Source organism: Trachurus trachurus, assembly GCF_905171665.1.
Source record: "Trachurus trachurus genome assembly, chromosome: 6".
Lineage (NCBI taxonomy): Eukaryota > Metazoa > Chordata > Actinopteri > Carangiformes > Carangidae > Trachurus > Trachurus trachurus.
This window is the reverse complement of record NC_139897.1, coordinates 16,473,657-16,487,489: the sequence shown is the minus strand read 5'-3', so window position 1 is coordinate 16,487,489 and position 13,833 is coordinate 16,473,657. Positions and strand designations below refer to the sequence as shown.

The following is a 13,833-nucleotide window of genomic DNA, read 5'->3' as shown; positions in this document are numbered from 1 at the left end:
TATTCATGACATGTCTTGAAATAAATCCATCTGGACATGTTATCAAGGTTACAAATTCAGAATGAGTTTTTAAGACTGATTTAGGGCAACTTGAAATTGTCTCTTTTTTCTCTTATTACTGTAAAATCATACAACTTCCTGCTCCAGAGTTAAATAAATGTTGATTAGCAATGAGATCATAACAATAGCTATCTAAATGCCTTTTAATTATATCAGAAAACACATTTAACAACTTGTATGATTTATTTGAAACTCAGTGACCATTGGGAGCAGAGATTTCATTGCAAGAAAGTTCCATCTGGTCATTGGTTACTGGACATTTCACTCAGTGACGTCAATCCTTTGACTGCTTACAATAATGGTCTCAGGCCTGAGTTCTTTCTGGAAAGATGCAGCAACGTCTCTCCCTGTGTACGAAACATGACGTTGGTTAGTTTGTGTCCGACCTGAGGTTATGTGATACAGGATTATACCAGATCCAATTTATTGTTTTGGTGGAAATATGTTTGGCCAAGACAAACATGTTTTTGCAAGACAAAAAATATATACAAATTATATTCATGAATACTCACTCTTTCTGAAGCACCTAGGTTCACAAGTATTTCCAAGAGAGGGCTGGCACACAGCTGCATCACAGTGGATATACACCTGGTGGAAAACAAGGGTATTGTTTTAAAATATGTAGATAAAGTTATTGATAAAGAGCAGATTAAAAAAAAAAAAAAACATTTTTGGAACCATTACATTTTCCCTGAGAGGAATCATCTGTACATCTGCAGCCCCTCCCTTCCCCTTCCCAGGATTGGCAGGAGGGTTAGATACAAAAGTGAACATCTTGAAAATAAATCGCCTGTGGTGGGTTGGATAGCTGAGTCCTGACGAGGCATCAACCGGCACTACTGTCGTCAGGTAACGGTCATCACGGTAGGGGCAGCTATGAAAAGAGTAAAGAGGATGGAAGAGGGTCTGAGCACACTGTCAAAATATATTAACAAATTATATATCTCCAAGTGAGCACAACACTAACTCTTACCCATCAATCAGCAAGTCCCACTGAGGAAGACTGTGAGGGTATGGGTCACATGTTGCCCAGCATCTTCCAAGGGTCAACACAATGTTGGGATCAGTCCTCTCCAGCATTCGGACCTCAACGTACACAGGATCCCTGAGCGGCTTTGTGACTGGGTAGTCAGTAGCCACATAAAAGGAGGTGTAGGCCACCTGTTCTGATGAACAAAGACAGCGTGGTTGGTGACACAGTCAGTCAAAAGAGACTAACTGTACAAAACACGTCCCCCACTCTTACCTTCATTACAGCCCTTGGCATTACACTGTCCATTGGCCAGCCTCAGCTCCACATGCAGAGGTCCAGGAGCAGCAACTGGGGGAGGTGGAGGAACCAGGCCAACCTCAATGACCAGAGCCTCAACTGAGGTGCCAACATATCTACACTGACAAATCAACCTATGATAAGAAACAAAGTGCATGTCAGAAAATCATTTTGGTGAAGACAGTTTTAACATGTCGAAATAAACTACCCCTCACTGTGAGTTCAATTAATCTTGTTGATAGTGGGATACTAATGATTTAGAGGGAGTAGCCTGCTGGAAACCTTAGCCCACATGTAGTAATTATTTGTTGTGGTCATTCAGTGTTATATAAAGAGAAAAAAAAACATACTCATAGCTGCTGTCCCTGGTAATTGCTCCATAGGGTCCAACTGCAACTTCAAATGAGGATGACATCCTGTTCTCATAGATTAAAACCCCAGGCTCCTCCTACAGGAAGTTAGTAGTATTTCAATCTTTATTGCTACATCAGAGACATCCCAAAAAACGAATTAAATGGTCAAAAGAGGAGTCAAAAGATGACCCTTACCATCACAACAGTGCCGCAGGCAGTGACAGGAAATTGGTAGATGGCAAAAGCTGAAGTGGTACCAACAGGAGCACAGTTCTGATCATTTCCAAGGAAACTAATTGTTTCCAAGTCAAGGTTTGGTAGGGTGGCGTCTCTTGCCACCACCACAATGAACTGGGCATCCTTGGTGCACTGAAGAGTCACTAAAAAGAATTTAGAAAGAAAAGTGCATTGTTCATACTATGTTCTTTGGACAAATTGATAAAAGTTAATTCTGTGTTAGAGCAGCAGTGAATTTTTTAAGGTCTTTGAGAGTTAGAGATATACTCACCAGATTTGCCATAATAGCACATGCGTCCATCAAAGCAGCAGTTTATAGTTTCACAGTCTGGACCAGAGATGCCAGGAGCCCCACACTGTATCTTGTAGTTCTCCTCCACTTCACAAGAGTGAAATATTGGTACTGATACCTTCTCTGGCGTCTGGGCTGCAGGGTGATGGTGAGGATTCTGACGTGGTGGTAGTGGCCGACTTTGTGGAACATGGGGCTGTTGTGGCGTCTGAGGCTTCGAAAAATGTTGAGCCTCAGCGAGACAGACAAGAAGGCCCACCACCAGAAGACAACCACAAATTAGCTTCATTGTCATGGCTTCACAGCACAAAGTGATGAACACCAGATGCTGTGAAAAATATGGCGAATATTTGCTGACTTTTATAAGGTAAGGGTGCTGCTGGCCTGTTGTTCTCACACACCCTATTTGCTGCCAGCAACTGCCAATCAAATTCTCCAGTTACTGGGTGGTCTGTGGTGGAGCAATGAGGAGAGTGAAGATGATGTCAAAAAAAAAATTTCCTCTGAACCAAAATTATTGCAGTTTCACTGTGACTGTGTTTCACTGTGTCACCTCTGTACGTAACGGAAAACAAAACTGCTAGATAAACATAGATATTTATTAATTGGTATCTACTCATGCAAGCAACTTATGCTATTTGTGCAACCCTGCTGGACAAATGTACAAGTGCCACGAGGGTCAATGTTTGGAAATTCAGGTTGAGATGACATAGCGGTCACCATTCTCCTAGTTCATCTGTTTTTCTTCTACAATTGAAGACAAACAAATTACATAAAAGCAATATCCTTTTAAATGATTTAGGATGATTAATAACTTTCAACATTTTAAATATCTTTAGCTTTAACATAATCATATTCTCTATGCCATAATAAAAACATGAGTAATATATAATATTAATTGTTCAATTTTTAACATCCATAACTTTAGTGTGTTAATATTAGAAACAGAACTGTAAATATCTTCAATTTGACTTTTGGGTGATCATTTAACTTAAATAGAGATGACATATCCCACACGGAAAGAACCTATAGGTTTTAATATAGGTTTGAATATACTATGTGACATACATAAATTTGGCTGTTTTCATATATACGTATATATGCTAATATGGTGCATATATGCTGCACATATGCAGCATATATGCACAGATAAACTGCATATAGGTTTCATTTATGCGCATTTATCCTCATGAGGATATATAGGATATACAGTATATATATATATGCGCATATATGAAACCTATATGCAGTTTATCTTTATATGCACCATATATATTAGCATATATGAGTATATACAAAAATATATATAAAACGGCCAATTTTATGTATGTCACATACGTATATTCAAACCTATATTAAAACCTATTGGTTCTTTCAGTGTGGGATCTGTCTATAATTCTTTGTACATGAGGCTGTCACGTATGGTACATTTTCATCAGACCTACAGTGAGCATGGAAAAAAGTCATTGACAACACTTTGGATGTGGGACAAACTGGCCTCGTCTTTTTAAACAATAAGTCTTATATGAAATTGATTTATTTTCTTCACCTGAATCATTGATGTATAAAAGAAAAAGAAAGAGAAAAAAGAAAGTAAAGCACATAAATAACTCATGGACAGCAGTTATGTCACTGCTCTGTGTTTCAAAAGATGTGTGGAACAAACAATATTAGTTGTCACTATTGAGGATTTTGAGCATGAACTTGTACAAATATAAATCAAAGTAAAACTAACTAAAAGAAAGAAAGAAATGACAAGAACGACAAAATAGATGTAACCATTCGAAACATTCAAGTATAAGTGAACAATATCTTTGATTTTCTTTCTGCTCTGCTCCTCAAAGCTGCTTGGTCCAGGCTCCCTGGTTACCGTGGAACTGACTGAACATTTGACATCTGTTGTGTATTTGATAGTTCATCCCTGTTGATACTCTCTGGACGCAAATTGATTTTTTCCCCTTTCCAAAATGTTTTTTGGCAAAGACTTGACATGTCATACTGAGGGCAGGTAGACCTAACCCTGGCTGACATAACTTTTTGTGACCGTTAGTTTCTGATGATAGAAATGACAAATATTTAGACATGTTTTTTCACTTGCCCAAACAAAGCTTTTTACATGACCTTACATAGTTTTTACATAAATTTAAATATCATTTGGCACATTAGACTCATCAATTTATAATGGCAAATGTATTACTGTATCTTGAGTTTAAAAGACAACTTTCATCCACAGCTAATATTTGTTTAGCACAGTCACATTGTATTTATTAAAATATTTAATGGTCTCAACACATCATACTGTTTTAGGTGTTGAGTAAGGTTGCGGCTTCTTGGGTCTGATGGGGAGTGGCCAACTCAGAGGGGTGGGAACATAATGTAAGTAAACGTGCTTGCTCTATTATAAAAGGAGGTGCACATTTGTGCTTTCCTTACAGCACTTGGTGAACTGTGAAGATCACTTATTGCTGTGAAGCCATGGTGATGAAGTTTTCTCCTGTGTGCCTTGTGGCACTGGCCTTGCTGGGCAGCGTATGTGATGCTCAGTATGGCTCAAAACCCAAATACCAGAGGCCATCACCACCTGTGAAACAGGAGCCCAAGGGACCGCCCCAACAGTCAAAACAGACATTTGAGAAACCACTCACCTGGACATACCCTGAAGATCCCAGGCCTGAGCCACAACCTGATGTGCCTTTCGAGCTACGGTATCCAGTTCCAGCTGCAACTGTTGCTGTCGAGTGCAGAGAGAGGGATGCTCATGTCGAGGTCAGGAGGGACTTCTTTGGAATTGGCCAGTTCATCAATCCTGCCGACCTTACCCTGGGAACCTGTGGTGCTGTCGCAGAGGACACTGGTGCTCAAATACTGATTTATGAAGCAGAACTGCATGATTGTGGCAGCGTATTAACAGTAAGCACAACCAAACATTCAGTCAATGTTAATCAAAACTATGAGGAAACGTATACCTGCTATTTGTTTGTACTAATATCCGTTTCTTTGCCAGATGTTGGAACACTCACTCGTCTACACCTTTACTCTGAATTATAATCCCATGCCCGTGGGTGATTCTAATGTGGTGAGGACTAGCAAAGCTGCTGTAATTGTGGAATGTCACTACCCAAGGTATGTAGACTATAATAAGAGGCTTGACAATGGACAAACAAACAAATGACATAAAATCTAAATCCAAAATTGATATGTTATCAGTAGTCTTTGACTTGATCGACTATGGGTAACTGTGTGTTTTAATCATTTAGGAAGCACAATGTGAGCAGCCTTCCTCTTGACCCCCTCTGGATCCCATTCTCTGCAGTTAAGGTGGCAGAGGAGTTCTTGTACTTCACCCTGAGACTCATGACTGGTAACTTAAAATACTTTTTTTTATCATGTGTGTTTCAAGATATCTATTTGTGTTCATTACTAAATATAATAATATAATAATGTCTTTCATTGCACAGATGACTGGCAATTTGAGAGGCCAAGCTACCAGTATTTCCTGGGAGACATGATTAATATTGAGGCTACAGTCAAGCTGTTCTTCCACGTGCCCCTCCGTGTTTATGTGGACAACTGTGTAGCTACTCTTGCACCTGACGCAACCGCCAACCCCAGATATGCCTTCATCGAGAACCATGGGTGAGATTTAGGCAGTTGATTGAAGCTGTTCTCTTGAATGAGAATTAATAATTTCAAACACTGAAACACTTAACTTTCAGTTAATCTTTAATGATGTTTCTTTTGTATGCAGTTGTTTGATTGATGCTAGGGTCACAGGCTCCACCTCAAGGTTCATGACTCGCTCCGCAGAGAACAAACTTCAGTTCCAGTTGGAGGCCTTTAGGTTCCAGGGTGCTGAAAGTGGACTTGTCAGTATCTCTATTAAGACTCAGTTAAACATGTAATGTTTTCTGTTACATATCAAATGCAGCAACATAACAATAACTTAAACGTTGTGTTATTCAAACAGCTCTACATTACCTGCCACTTGAGAGCAACATCCACTGCTGTTGCCATTGATAGTGATCATAGAGCTTGTTCCTACATTAGCGGGTAAGTCTGCTAGTGTATGCCCATGTTAATCAAATAGTGAGATTCAAGAACTGATATGGCACTCACCTCTTCTCTCTCTTTCTATCTCCAGGTGGAGGGAGGCTGGCGGCAAGGATGGAGTTTGTTCCTCTTGTGAGTCTGGTGGATTTGGACCTGCACCATCTGGTGGATCTGTTGGAGGTGGTGGTTCCTTTGGCGGTGGCTCTTCTCTGTCTACTCCTGGAAGGAAGAGCCGTGATGTGAATGAATGTATGATACTTATATATTTATATAAAAACTATTATGTGAAGTATTTGATATCATAGAAAATTTGACAGTTTCTGAGTTAATGTTATTTTACAATGACCATAATGTGTGCTTGTCTGTTTTGCAAGACTTTAACACATGCCTTCTTTCTTTTTCAGTCTTGGAATGGGAAGGTGATGTCACCATGGGTCCTATCCCTATTATGGAGAAAGTGATTGCCTAACTTCCATTCGTGCCATGGCAATAACCATCAAAATAAACATTCTCACTGGTTCATATCTGTTATTCTCTTCCTTCTTGTTAATAGTTGAGTTTAAATAAGGAAATAACCTTCATGGACCTCCTTTTAATGTAATCAAAAGCACAAAAGTACAACAAAAAATATGTTTTACATTGTCCTTTGTGTTATGATAAATTAAATGGAAATAAAAATTAAATTATGTGAAAAGCTTGTGTCAACACTGAGGTGAACCATTTTTCCTATTTTTCATCTAAGATGTATGCTGAGTGGGAAGCAAATCAGTAGTGGGATAAAATGGACTGTGATATCGTAAGATTAAGATATGCATTTATATGTAGCCTATAACATACTACTTCATCAGTCTCACCCTGTTACACCAGACTTTACAGTCTCTATCAACATTAAACAGGGTTTACTCAACATCTCTTCATTGGTGAATCCAGTAATATATTGAATGAACAAGGTCCTGCTTACAAGCATACAAATCTTATGTTCAAGCCTTACCTATGAATAGGTTGGTATTTGCCGCCCTCCTGTGGCACAAATGTACTGTAGCAAAGTACACAGTTTCAGCACCACAGGCAGTGAACAGCTCCACATAGTAATACCTCCTGAACTCTGAGGTGTGACTCTTACTGATAATTTACTTACTGTTTGGTAAAGAGGAATAGGAATCCCAATACAAAATTCTCCTACATTTTGGTATCTTTAAGAAAGAGATGGTGTTATGTACTTCTGATAGCCTACTGGTTTAAAAACAGGGTCTGCTCACCACAACAGTTTTTGTATATGTAGGATATTATCCGTTTCATCTGGTAGGAAACTTGCATTTTATTTTGTGGCAATTCATTGATGTTCTTACACTATGTCCTCAGCATTCTGCAGTCCTTATTTACTAATGTATTTTGCTCATTGCGTTTGTCTTTGAGCTCTGTGCAGGCCTATTCATCTTTTGTGACACTCCTACTGTCCAGCACTGCTCGCGAGCTGTTCTCTTAATTAATATGGAGCCCAGGCCCAATAGATTATGGCAAGATCATGTAAACATGGGTTTGAAAAACAGTAAAAGACACGTCTTTTCTGGGGAACCCTTGGACCCCCACCCCACCATCTCACCCACTCCCCTCCGACCCAGGGGGAGGACCTGGTGCTCAGACATGACTTCTGGTTGTAAATTCCACAGTCAGTGTAATGTCACTGTAAACACCGAGCCTGCATGCAGGCTTAAAGCTCTGCTCTCATCCACTCAGGGCAGCCTGCTCATACGGTAACGGCACTGACGTTATACCGTCTCTAGCCCCACACCCCCTCCCCCTCCTCCCTCTCCTCCCTCTCCTCTGTCTCTGCCTGTCTCCGCACTGCTGGCCTCTCATCCGTTGTGTGTCACAGGCAGCATCGCGGCAGCAGCAGACATTTGGCGAGCGCCTAACGCGGACTGTGGCCGCATACTGCGCGCTTCTGCTACGTCGTGGACCTACCGAGGGAGTCGCAGGATTGTATTTTCATTCCCACCCGTGCTGTGAGCTGCCTCCGAAGATCATTTCTGCCTTGATACCCCCCACCTCCTACTCCTCCTACCCCGCGAGTGTGGATGGTTGACTGCAGATTTCATGGTGCTGAGCAGGCTCGTCTGATTGAAGGCTTTGCGGCCAGGGGGGCATCCGTGGGGGCCGCAGAGAAAGACACCCCCAGTTCACGGCTGTGTCCGTCCTCTACCCTGCCACTGTGAATGGACTGCGCTCCTTCCGTGATTTTCTGCAGTCGCTCTGAGTCATTTGTGGAAGAAGATGGCGGACAGGGCTGAGATGTTTTCCCTATCCACTTTCCATTCCCTGTCTCCTCCTGGCTGCAGGTAAGAGCTTACAAGGAAAGCGACAGTGGAAAGGGAATGATGGAGGGCTGATGTGCACAGCTGATGAAGGGAGAAAGGGACACTGACGGGCGAGGAACACATCTACCTATCCAGTTTTGTTTTGATGACTGCAGTAAAGCGCACATCCTGAGCCTGCTAGTAATAGATAGAATAACCTGCCAGGCCTGCTGCTGCCTCCCCCTGCGCGCCTATTACCCATGAGCTGCAGTTTTAACTGTGCTGCCTGTTTGTGTTTTGGTGCGTGATGGCGCTTGTTGAGGCTTTGCTTTATATAAGCCAACTGTCACCTTTTCATCCGCAGGGAGGGGAGGGAGGGTAAATGGTAAAAGAAAATACATGGCAAATGATTGATCTTTAGCTGTCGCGTCAGTCACCCGCTTTGCGCATTCTCGGTATGAGGCCCACGCCCTGTTGAGTCCTGCCCAGGCAAGGGCATGTTGCTGAACAATGATTTAAGGAAGTCCTACTGATATTGATGCTCTTTCAAACGCCTTAAATGTGACCTCTGCGACACACAATATGACAAATCTGCTTGCTGGTTTCCTCTTGCCCAACCACAATTGTGAGTACGATTGTACTGGCAGTTACCAAGGATCAATAACTAGTGCAGAATCAGTGCTATACTCTGAGGTTGTGGCTGATATAGACGAAAAGAGAGGACATGGAGTTGTCTTGGATCAGTGTTTGTAAATGAGGCCCTGTAGAGAGATGTGGAAAATTGCAACACTTTGGTGTGGTTTGGCTGAAATTGTGTGGAGGCTGCTGCAATATTCAGATCTGCTGTTTCCTGGAGGCTCAGTGTAGGAATATGTCACAGGAATGTGACAGATGTAATTGTATTTCTACTTGGATACGATTTCCATATGCAATGATTTCATGCCGACCACCTCTCTCTGTTACCATCCCACATATCCTATTGGCTATACTCAACAACCAAAGCAATAATTTGTTATTGTCTTGGTGTCATATATTATTTTCCAGCTATACACAGCTATAACTCACCCACACAGACTGGTAGGAAGAAGAAACATGAACAAATGGATAGTGGAGGGTCTCAGCACTAATAGGCTACATACAATTCAAATAGCATTTCATTGTCCCTGTGTCTGCCTCCACATGTCCCATATCCTACTCAGTCCAATCACATTAGCGAGCCATCTCCCAAAGGATTTCATATCCACAACATGCACTCATGCAGGGTTTAGTTACATACTGCAGCTTCATCTCATGAGCGGATCATATCAGATCAATAGACCTGATTTTTTTTTTTTTTTGCATCACTACCAATGACCTTAGTTCACAGCACAGAGCCAAGCTTTGGCCATTACATCAACATTTTTAATTAGCAGCACTGGCCAATAATCTGAGCAAGCTAATCTTAAATGTATCAGAGGAATAATGGGTACAGCTCTTTCTTTATACACACTTTTGACCTGCTGATACATTCACTGTCACTTAGCCTTCTCCAAATCTATATCTGTGTGTTGAGTGATCGTATCTATGGAGAATAAAGCCCACTAGAGAGACGTCAATAATCAATTTAGAGTGCACCAGTCTATTATGTGAATAGGGTGGAGACTGATCAGTTACACCCCAATGTTTTGATCCGTTTAAGAGAACAGCAGTTTGTTGTTTGTCTTATTTAGTTTTAGATTGAAATACCAGTACATTTAAGCGAGCCTATAATCATATAGATTTGTTTTTCTTTTACATACATGAATTACACACAATAGTGTTTTTTGTTGTTGTTGTTTCTGTGTTTATACATGTGTGTCTCTTTCTCCATGTTTCATGGATGGAATCACCGGCATTGTGATGGTGTGGTACAGTAATCTGCCTTACATAACCTAAACACTGTTTCCAATAGGCAACATAATCCGCAAGAGCCTATCTTTTTCCCCTGAGCACCAGCAATTTATGACAGACTATAATTTCTCCAGCTCTAAGGGAGCTCTCTCTCTCCACTGAAAGTACAAGCTTTAAGAGATGGGCCTACACACTGTATCATCCTGTACTGACACAGTTCACTAATATTTCAACCTATATATTTGGCATTTCTCTTCTGTACGTTAGAGTATGTGAATATCTTTTATGGCTCCATACAAACAGAATGAACTTCATTGGGAATCAATGTGGTGTTTTCCTTTATTTTCCCATCCAGACTTCAACTTAATATGACATAAATATAAAATGCAGGTATCTTATAGTTTTTCTGCCAACATAGACCCTGCTGTGGTTTGCTTAAACCTAAGACAAAAGTGCTGACATATTAAAATGTTGTACTCTTAAAGTACTGGCCACCCATTACCTTTTGTGGATGCATTTGTTTGTGCTGTCTTTCGTAGATTTGTTGAGGCAGCAGTCTGGTGGGAGATCCTTTTTTTTTGGTTCTTCTTTTTTAGGTTGTTTGGCTTTGGAATTGTGGCAGAATTTGCCGGGTTTCATTTTGGATCCATTTTAAAGTGGCTCTGCATTCAACATATCACATACTGAGAGGAAGTGTATCTCTTGTAGAAACAGAAACCTGAGCTTTTGTTCTTTGAATGTCAGACCTAAGATTTGGCGTTTTTTTTAATTGATATTTATAAATATTACCTCTTACAATTAAGTAAAGCCTATTTGAACTGGATTTGACTTACGTAATCACTTCAACCAACACAAAATAAATCAACAACTATTTGGTTGAGCATAGCAAAAAGAGCTTTTTATGTGCTTTTATACTTTCTCATATTTACATGAAGTCTACTTCTAATTCCTTCCCTCATTCCTTTGCCCGTGAGTCCATATGTTTAGCAGCTGATGTTCCACTTTTGCCTTTCGACTCTTTAAAGGCTGTGTGGAGAAGGCAGAGGGAGGCCAGTGGGCGGTGGTGGGTATGGTTATCATGGGGTAAGAGGCTTAAATCAAATACAGATTCATTTTAGCTTAAGCGTTCCATCGTTGCCTCCCCCATGCTATCATCCTATCACTCTTGTGGCGTTCCTCTTTTTCGTTTCCCTCATTCTGTGTACAACCACCACTTGGCTTGTTTTCACCTGTCAGTCTTCTCAGTGGATGCTGCTACAGCTTTGTTTTTCCATTTAAGAATGACTGAATGACTCATATTTATGCAGTCCATATGAAATTCTTTTCCATCAGTATGATGCCCCTGGGTGTTTCCCATCTATCAGCTGCATTCACTTTACTTTTGATGATTTCATTTATTCAAATCCAGCCAAATCTTAAAATCAACCTCTCTGAGCAAACTGACGCATCGTCTCCGCCTTCAGTTCAAATATGGCGTGATCTTCAGATTTGGATCTGACGAAGACAACAGAGAGAGCTTCATTAGGTTAAATGGTTAAATGCATGACTCGTGTGTGTGTGTGTGTGTGTGTGCACGCGCCTGAGTGTGTTTTTGTGTGGGTGTGTGTACATTACTGGAGACGGGTGAAACGCCTGCAAAATTGATCTTGTTAATGAGTCAGTGGCAACCACATCAAATGTCCTTTTTTTTTTTTTTTTTAAAGATGATGATGTCACCGTGGAGCAGGTGCTCATGGTTAAAAGGCAGCTCAATTACTGCAAAGTCCCCATTGCAGCCCCCCTTTGTGTCTGGATCTGTTTTAATCTTATCATTATAGTGTCAAAGAGCACAGGAGAAAATGAAATTTACACTCTGTCATTTCATTTTTTAAATTATTGACATCTGGGAACTGCAGTTATACAGTAATGCTATTTTATGCTTTGTACTCTTGTCATTTGAATGGGGTTACTTAAGTGATAGCTATAAAGTTTTTTTCTCCTTGAGTCCAACAGAGATTGAGTTTACTAAAACAGAAACCAGGGTTTTTTCAGAGCCAATAATGATACAGATTATTAGTAATCGATAACCGATATTTAGAACCGAAAATTATTTGCACTAAAACTTTAAATTTTGGTGTCAAAATTTAGAATAAAACACTTGGGATTGGACTGAATACATTATACTATTTGTTTGTTTTTTGTACACTGTGAAAATCTGTGATAAAAAGACCTTAAATTTTTAAGGAAAAACACAAACTCCCACACAAATCTTGGTTCGGTGGGGGCTGTGGGCGGGACATTGTTACAAGAGGTGACTTCAGGCAGAGAGACAGCTGCATCACAGCCAAAGGAACGTGTTTTAAAATACATTTATTTTTCTGTTATCGGTGAAAATTGACAATTTTCGTAAAAATTCAGATATTATCGGCCATGCCAATAATCAGTTGACCCCTATAAATTACTAAAATTATTGACTGATCATGGAAATGGAAACATTTACAGAGAAATGATTAACAGAGTAATTAGAACATAATGGGGGATGGGGAAAACATTTGAATCTGAAAGGGCCCAGAGAAAAATGAAAGAAAGGAGGGAGACCTGAAGACATAGAGGTGGAAGAAAAGCCCTCATATGGGAGTGCCATTGCGCCAACATGACCAGCATCATTGAATGGTAATTTTCTGCTGACCTGTTTTCTCATGGTAGGATTCTCATTTTTGCTCAGCAAGTCACAATTCAAAATAGATGGAGACTAGGGTGTTGCAGGGCATTTTTTTCCTGCATGATCCCAGACAGTTGTTCTAATGATGATTCTTTCTTGAGCTCTAAAGCCTCAGCTTCAACATCCTAATCGATAAGAACAGTCACAAGCAGAGGTGACTGGATGCAAGAGACGTCACATTGCAATGTCAGATAAGCAGCAAGTAGCACACAATATGGTGTGACAGGCCGCACGCTCACTTGGATGTCTAATCATGGGCTTGTGATGACAACACTGCAGTAGTGACTAAAACTCTACTATCTCATATGGAATCTTAAATCTTAAAATGATATAGAATATTTCACCATGTGCTGAAAGAGAAATTGAGACATCAAGAGAATAGGGAACTGTTTGCTGTCGAGACGAAGGAGTGTGAGCGCCTTGTATGCATGAATGTCTTTGTTTGTGTATATGTGTGCAGATGAGGTCAGGGACTGTTTTCACACTTCAAGGAGAGGACAGAGCATCTGTCTGGGTTTGGGGCGTCACTCTGTGTCTGCAGCTTTTCACTGACACACATTTCTTAGGTTTTGCAGTTCAGGGGAAATGGGGCCACACTCTGTGGTGACATGCATTGCAGGGCTCCAGGATGACTTCAACACTAAGTAGGAGAGGACACAAACAAAATGGAGTCTGGAAACACAGCCGATTAAGAATCTATGGTG

The 13,833-nt window shown here is 40.6% G+C and overlaps 2 protein-coding genes across 2 annotated transcripts; one reads left to right on the top strand and one right to left on the bottom strand.

Moving 5' to 3' along the window:
- Positions 1-224: 224 nt before the first annotated feature.
- Positions 225-2,554, bottom strand: LOC310987400 (zona pellucida sperm-binding protein 4-like). The gene is made up of 8 exons (XM_083973621.1): positions 2,192-2,554; positions 1,879-2,063; positions 1,681-1,778; positions 1,307-1,464; positions 1,034-1,226; positions 745-934; positions 573-648; positions 225-407 (listed from the first exon to the last, which is right to left on the bottom strand). Exons 1-8 carry the CDS (start codon positions 2,505-2,507, stop codon positions 322-324), a joined length of 1,302 nt encoding a protein of 433 aa, XP_083829747.1. The 5' UTR covers positions 2,508-2,554; the 3' UTR covers positions 225-321.
- A 2,084-nt stretch (positions 2,555-4,638) lies between these two features.
- Positions 4,639-6,782, top strand: LOC310987401 (zona pellucida sperm-binding protein 3-like). The gene is made up of 8 exons (XM_083973622.1): positions 4,639-5,122; positions 5,217-5,335; positions 5,470-5,573; positions 5,671-5,848; positions 5,961-6,078; positions 6,180-6,262; positions 6,354-6,511; positions 6,667-6,782. The coding sequence occupies exons 1-8, from the start codon at positions 4,688-4,690 to the stop codon at positions 6,729-6,731; spliced, it is 1,260 nt and encodes a 419-aa protein (XP_083829748.1). The 5' UTR covers positions 4,639-4,687; the 3' UTR covers positions 6,732-6,782.
- Positions 6,783-13,833: the final 7,051 nt, after the last annotated feature.

Coding starts and splice junctions, on each gene's coding strand:
- LOC310987400 (XM_083973621.1), bottom strand. CDS start 2,507: ATGACAATGAAGCTAATTTGTGGTTGTCTTCTGGTGGTGGGCCTTCTT. Junction 1,465..1,680: donor ACCAGGGACAGCAGCTATGA/GTATGTTTTTTT, acceptor TTCTTATCATAG/GTTGATTTGTCAGTGTAGAT. Junction 1,227..1,306: donor TGCCAAGGGCTGTAATGAAG/GTAAGAGTGGGG, acceptor TTTGTTCATCAG/AACAGGTGGCCTACACCTCC.
- LOC310987401 (XM_083973622.1), top strand. CDS start 4,688: ATGGTGATGAAGTTTTCTCCTGTGTGCCTTGTGGCACTGGCCTTGCTG. Junction 6,079..6,179: donor AGGGTGCTGAAAGTGGACTT/GTCAGTATCTCT, acceptor TTATTCAAACAG/CTCTACATTACCTGCCACTT. Junction 6,512..6,666: donor GAGCCGTGATGTGAATGAAT/GTATGATACTTA, acceptor TTTCTTTTTCAG/TCTTGGAATGGGAAGGTGAT.